The sequence below is a fragment of the Mus caroli genome, chromosome 6, assembly GCF_900094665.2.
Source record: "Mus caroli chromosome 6, CAROLI_EIJ_v1.1, whole genome shotgun sequence".
NCBI classification, from domain to species: Eukaryota; Metazoa; Chordata; class Mammalia; order Rodentia; family Muridae; genus Mus; species Mus caroli.
Window position 1 is genome coordinate 87,524,084 of NC_034575.1, and position 7,007 is coordinate 87,531,090.

A 7,007-nucleotide genomic window follows, 5' to 3' on the forward strand; every position below is an offset into this window, starting at 1 on the left:
TGTCAGGATCCCTGACCCTAGCAATACTTAACAGTTCTTCCCATGTCCTATGGTATCTGTGCTTTTGGCTGGGTAAAAGTACAGCCAGAGATGGCTTACTGGGTTTAAGATGAAAACAACATTTACTACTGTTCAGTGCATGCTGGTACAATCTCTTCGAAACTCCTAAGATGGTTTGGGAAAATCCAGTGCAATTAGTGATGGCTAAATACACAGTGCTTGGGATTCAGTCTGTGTAACATTTTCTTCTGTTTTTCACCAGCCAGCTCAAAAGTTAAGAGCAAATTATGGAAGAATAATTTGATGTCTTTGAGAAACCATGAGGTTTCTTTGTATTAAAATTTGAAATAAATTTCTACTTATCTTTTGGTATAGGATCTTGCCAGTCTTTTGCTGTTGCATTCTTTTAAGGAATCAGACTCATTCCAACCCACTCAGCTCCTCATCGCTGTTAAGTGGCTTCAGTTCTTAAACTGTTAAGGGCAGCTCGATATTCACTCTAAGTCTACTTTGTCTTGGCTTTACTTAAAGTAAATGACTCATGCTTCACGAACATTGAGAATGTGTTAGAAGCATGATGCACAGCTCAAAGCACTGGTTTTGAGTGGCACACAGATGAAGTCTGACCTACTGACTCATGCTGTTGGGCCACCCTGCTACATCTGTAAAATGGGGTCAAGCCTGTCACCATACAAGGCTGTGATGGGTAAATCAACCTGGGGCANGGCACCTCTTTGTTGTTTCCTTCCCATCTGAGGCACTGCCNCGCTGTTCTCGAGCAGGCAAACTTTCCAAGCCTAACATGTCATTCCCATCATGCCTTCTTACAGCTGACACCTCCCAGGATAGGCTGCATCTCGAGGGACACCTCCATGCCTACCCAAAACCCCAGAAAGGAAANCCTGTTTGGGAAGCTTGTCGGGCTCTAGTGCAGAAAGTACGAGAGTGCAGTTTCCATGGTAACACTAGTCTGTTTCTCTTCCAGTGTCCAACATGAGTCATACCCCAAGTGTTTTGTTTGTTTGCCTTGGTAAGAGTGACTCAACATTTTAAAGACTCAAAGATGAAGCAATATCAAATATGGTCACACACAAAACGCTTCCTTGGTGTGTGAGGAGTTCCNAGCCCCTGTGAAAATACCTGTGCTTTCTAACCAAACACTGAAATCTGTTAGCCGGACCTTCTTAGCTGGTTTAAGGCCTGAAAAAAAAATTTGCAGCCAGGGGTTTTTAGGTAAATGCTTTATTTCCTGGAGGTCCTATAAAAGGACTCTTTCCTGAGAAGAGCATAGAGCAGCTTAGAAAATGTATCATCAGTACAGAGTAAATGCATCCAGAATTGAGTAAAATGTAACCAAAANCTAATCTTTTATGAACATTTTCATAATTCTCTATTTGTTTTCTTTTCTCATTCTTGATTTTTAGCTCTTTGTTCTAGTCTTCTGTCAGTGTAAAATCCCAAAAGTGCCTTGACAAGAGGTGACCTGTGTTCTCTGACAAAAGAGCAGCAGGCAGTACTGGAAACCTGACTCAGGAAGGCAGGCCTGAAAAGCAAATGCCCTGGGTCTGAAGGAGAGGAAAGCAAGCGTTGTGAACGGCACTAAAGGAAGATTTGTCTCAGTGCTCCAGTACCCATAATTTCCCAGTGAGTTCTATTTAAAAACAGAAATAAAGGACAGATAAGGCATTGTGGTATACGCCTGTAATCTCAGCCCTAAGTATAAGTCAGGGCAATTTTGAATTTGAAGCCAGCTGGGGCAACAAATAAGACCCTCTAAAACAAACTCACATTTCTAAAGATACCAAGGTCCAGGGATCCGAAGGTATTTCCCAGGAAAGTGGTCCAAACAGCAGCTCACCAGCACCAGCCTATGGGGATCTGGCTGGGCTGGTGTCAGACTGATCTGCTGCACAGCTCCCATCTGGCCTGTAGTCCTCAGCCCATCTGCTTGCTGTCTGCCTTCTCTGGCTGGAGGACACTGGCTTCACAGCTTCTCAAACGGAAAGAGGTGGGAAGCCTCTGCCGCCCGCCTCTTCCGAGTCATCTTAGTGTACTCGGGCTTCTGTTCTGGATCCTCTCTGTTCTGTGGCCAGGAGGCAGCCAGGACTCTGGCTGCTTCTGCTTGTGAACTGGTCCCTTCCTCTTCATCAGAAGAGAGTCCTCCTCCAGCAGCATGGGGANCNNCTGCCTCGCTCTGGGGAAAGACAGTGGAGGGGCCACAGTTAATGGTTAGCTGCAGATAACTGACTATATAAGGGTCTGAAGAACCCAGTCTTGAGCCTGCCTGGGCCTCCTGGAAGGCAAGGGTGCATGCGGGTGGTGCTTTGGGAGCCCAGGCTGCCTTGCTGGCCTTTTCCAGTCTAGGAGCTCATCCAAGCAGGTACGTAAGTGAGAACTGCTGGTAGAAAGAAGATGCCCAGGCAGGCAGCTCAGTCAAGTTAAGGGGCAGACAGCTGCTGTTGTGCATGCCACCTTACTCTACACAAATGCATGGTATTTTCATCTGTTCTGTACTTATGACCAACCTTCAGCACTAAGGGGCCTAAGGCAGTACCCCTAGAGGCTGGCTGGGTTAGCTGGGGAGGGGTCNTGGATAGACAGTAAGACAGTAAATGGGTAGCCAAGAACAAGTGAGAATAAGCCAGATGAAGGGGTCCCTAACTGGATTCAAGGGAACACATGACTAAAATGTCTTTAGCAGACCAAGAGGCAACAGGAAGGGAAAAGAACATTCAGAGCATGGCCTGCTGGGTCTGACTTAGTACCCATCCCTCAACTGTTCTAAGTTCTGCCTATACAGGGATGAAAGCCCTCCCCCATACCCAGTACTGTGGATAGGTGCTACAGATATGTAGACTGTGCAGGCTGGAAGCTGGTCACAGTACTGCGAGTCCTGGAAGCCAAGAGGTGCAGACACAAAAGGTCCAACACACTTGAACTGCTGACATGGAACTCAGTGTCAGTGTAACAGATTAGGGTAACTGGACACAGGGCAGGGCAGGAGCAGCTAGCTGAGGTCAACAGGCAGGCTTCCTCATATAAAGCCACCTAGAACGTGACGTCACACGTTAGCCTGGGCCAGCAACTGAGTGGTAGCCTTAGGAATCTGACCCCAGGTTTGTTTTGTCTACAAAGGCCCCATGCTGACCTTGGCCCCATAGCGCAGTTTCAGCCTCTCTCTGATGAGCAGTCCTCTGACCAGCAGCTTCCAGTTCCCCAGCGCCCGCTTTTCCTTTTTCTGCAGACAAAAGTAAAGGAAGGGAAGGTGAAGCAATGGCATCATCAGAAAACTATTAANGCGGAGCCTGACGCTCTGACACCTGGATCTGTGGAATTCAGGTTAAGACTGTCTCCCTACCTGGGGAGACACTTAGTGGTTAAAGCGTTTGCTGCACAAGTCTGAGAGTTTGGGTCCCTGGAACTCACATAAATGCTGGGTGTGCATGGTAACCTGCCTGTAATCCCAGCCTCAGAGAGTGGAGGCAGGATCCCAGAGCAAGCTGGCTAGCTATCATGAGCTAACCCTGGCTTTTTGTTGTTGTTGTTGTTGTTGTTGTGGTTTTGGTTTTGGTTTTTCGAGACAGGGTTTCTCAGTTTATCCCTGGCTGTCCTGGAACTCACTCTTAGACCAGGCTGGCCTCGAACTCAGAAACCCACCTGCCTATGCCTCCCAAGTGCTGGGATTAAAGGCNTGCGCCACCACTGCCTGGCCTAACTCTGGGTTTGATTGAGACCCTGCCTCAGTGAATAAGGTGGGGGAATGACTGAGGAGTCCAGATATTAAACTTGGGCCTCCACATGCATGAGTGTCTCCCCTGTGTCCCATAAACATGCATATACACACATACACACACACACCATGTTAAAAAGAAAAAGAAAAAAGAAAGAAAGCCACCAGCAACGAAGTCTTTTTGTGATCATTACTAGAATCTGGGCCTTCCAAATCAGGGCCCACAGCCATACATGCACGCAGGTAGGGGATAGGACAATGGACATGGAATGTGGGTAGGAGCTGTTTTACCCAGCATTCACTCCTAGGATCATGCTCTTCATCAAGTACCAGAAGAGCTAATATAAGGACCTGCCCACCTTCTTCCATGATGCAGGGAATGGCTGGGGCAAGGGACCCCAGCTGGAATTTGCTGCTCTCTTCCAAGGCCCTCGTTCATATAACTCACCTCCTTCTCCTTCTTTTCAATGATGGCCTGTTCATTCTCCCAAGCAGCCAGCAGCACGTCTCTGAATTCCTCACAGACAATGTAGCCATCAGTTCTGTGGGGACATTAATACAGATGAACTCTCTGAGCTGGCCACCGACCCAGCCCCTCCTCCTCCCTTATTCAGAAGCCAATGGTCCTTTCTGAGTATTTGGGGCCCCGATGGACATTCCTGGTCAGCCAGAGATAGATGCTAGCTATGCAGGAGGCAGGCTTATGGGAGCCTGTACCTCTTCCTTCATAGGACCTGTCTGAGTGCTAGAGAACTCCCAACCTTAGTCCCCACTTCACCCAGGAGCACTCAGGAGCCAAGGGCACTGCCCATGCCTTGGTCCCCAGCCTGTGAGTAGCACAAGGGGGCAGTGCTTCAGTTTAGCGGGACCAGGACACTCAGTGCTCTGAGTCTACTGCTCCTTGCAAGAAGCTAGGACTGATCAGGGGATAAGACTGACTTTAAACCCACAGTCAAATCTGGAAAGTGTGTGCCACCAGTCTCAGCCTCCCCAACTGCCACCCAAGTCCCCTCACGCACACTGGATGGCAATAGCCTCCATGGAAATCGAAGCCAGTGATGGCCTGCACACAGTCGATGCCCAGCTTGCGCGCCACCCGGTGCAGGTTAGGCAGGTTCATCTGGACACAGCCGACGGGCATCATGCTGGGCAGGAAGAGGTACACGTTCCCAAACTCATTCCGAGGCACCTGTGGAGATGGGAATGCCAGAGTAGCCGGATGGGAGACAGGGCAGCCCACTCTGACCCCCACTCCCACNCCCACCCCCAGAGCTGCCCTTACCTTCCCATCGACAGCTATAGGAGGCTGATACTCTTCCGTCTGCCAGTGACCATAGAGGCCNAAGTCGTTGTGGTCATGCAGCTGGGGCTCCGAGAGCCGGGCTTTCCGGGCACGGTTAGAGAAGCCTTTCACCATCTGCTCCAGAGGAAACGGCCTGGTTATAAGAAATGCTTCCTGCTCGACGACTCAGCCCACNGCCAGGCACTGAGCACTATCAATCTGACACAGGTGGGCCTGCACTAGCCAGCCCATGCAGGGAACTCTATGGTTGTCTCTCTCTGTGAAGGAGGTGAAGCAGACCTTTGCTCTGTAGCCCAGGCTGGTCTCTAGCCTGAGTCTGAGATCACAGCTGTGCCATCATGCCTGCCNTCCATGATTTGGATAACCACTCATCTCAATGAGCCCAAGAGGTGCAGCCCACGCGCTATTCTGTGCCCAAAGTCACAGCTCATGAAGGCTTTCAAGTTCTGTCCTAAGTTCTGACTCCCATTACAGTGAGAAAGAGGCCTTAGAGATGAAGTGACTCACTTAAGGTACCATGGATTATTGCTAAGAGGAGGCAGGATCTAATCCTGGTAACTCCCCATGTCTCTGCAGAGTGGAGAATCGCTATCCACCCAGTGTCACCTGTGGAAAGCAGTGTCTGCCTGCACCCCCACTGCACAAATGTCTGGCAGCCAAAACCTAGGTTTTTCCTGGGTAGTGAAGGGGTGGAAGGAGAGGACTGGCAAGCAGAGGTTGCATCACAGACAGGGGCAGCACAGGCAATGGCTAAGGATTGANGCCTGGGCCTGGGCACACAGGCTGCTCTGTGCAGGGGTCAGCTCAGCAAAGGCTGCTGGAAAAGGCTACATGTGGCCTCTCTCACCTTTTCCACTCTTTTCCTTTTAAAAACTTTTGGAAAATCACTCTTTAGATGAAGAACCCACCAAAGGCTCTCAGGCATGGTCCAAGCTACTGTCTACTCCTCTAAGCATAACCGTAGCTACCCCTGTGGGACTCAGCTGACTTCTGATTCTGTAAGACTCCTAAGGTAGCTGTTTGCTCTGGTTAGGTTTTTATTATAACTTGACACAACCTAGAAAGAGGGAGCCTCCACTTTAGAATTACCACCTGAGAGACTGATGTGAGAGGGCACAGCCTACTGTTCCTGAAACCAAGCCAGGGCAAGTTTATACCAAAGCTAGCTGGGCAAGCAAGCAAGCATAGTTCCTCCTTGGCTCCTGCCTTCAATCCCCTCGATGATGGACTGTGACATGAAGTGTAGGCCAAAGAAGCCCTTTCCTCCGCCAGCGTGCTTCTGGTCTTGGTGTTTACCACAGCGCCAGAAACACACTAGGCCACTGTCCATCCATCCAGCAGTGTTCAGCGAAGTCACTGAGCATCTCTTCCATGCCATGACAGCAATCACGGACACATGGGGAAGAGGCAGTGCNTGCTGACAGAGCTCAGGCTGTGGGGAAAACGGANGGAATGTGGGGTAGAACNTGCAGGCTACAGGGAAGCCGAGTGGGACAGGGAAATGTAGATCAGAACACGCTGGAGAGAAGGACATTTAGGGCCCCAGGAGGAGGAGACAGTAGTACAGCATTAACCATGATCACGTGAGGCNGAGGGCTGAAGTGATGGGCAGCCACCCCTTCCCACCAGCTGAGGGCCCACCACCAGCTCCAGTTACAGCCCCACCAGGGCTCCACCTCCATCTGAAATAGGAACATAAGTACATATAAGGGCCACTGTGCTCTGCTAGTGTGATTGAGCCAATGCCCAGAGAAACGTCTGGAACACCTTGCTGAGTTCATGGCTCTCACCGGCAACTAACCTAAAGATGTCAGAGTCAGAGGCAANTGCTGAGATCAGGGCCTCGGAGTCCTGCTGAGCCTAGGATGGCAGTAACTGCAAAGCCTCCTGGCAAGACATAGCCTGTTCAAACTCTAGCCTTCTCATCTGTAACGCTGACATTATGGTACTGGTTCCTAGGGTCACTGAAATGCA

General features: G+C 50.0%; 1 protein-coding gene across 1 annotated transcript in view; it reads right to left on the reverse strand.

The window, feature by feature from the left end:
- Positions 1-1,003: 1,003 nt before the first annotated feature.
- The window catches only part of Xpc (XPC complex subunit, DNA damage recognition and repair factor), a 21,094-nt gene continuing 15,090 nt past the window's right edge, over positions 1,004-7,007 (reverse strand). Inside the window, exons 10-14 of the mRNA XM_029478235.1 lie at positions 5,013-5,197; positions 4,750-4,919; positions 4,179-4,272; positions 3,149-3,238; positions 1,004-2,194 (exon numbers count right to left, since the gene is read on the reverse strand). Coding sequence (XP_029334095.1) covers positions 1,985-2,194; positions 3,149-3,238; positions 4,179-4,272; positions 4,750-4,919; positions 5,013-5,197 — 749 coding nt within the window. The 3' untranslated portion in view covers positions 1,004-1,984. The remainder of the gene's footprint in view (positions 2,195-3,148; positions 3,239-4,178; positions 4,273-4,749; positions 4,920-5,012; positions 5,198-7,007) is intronic.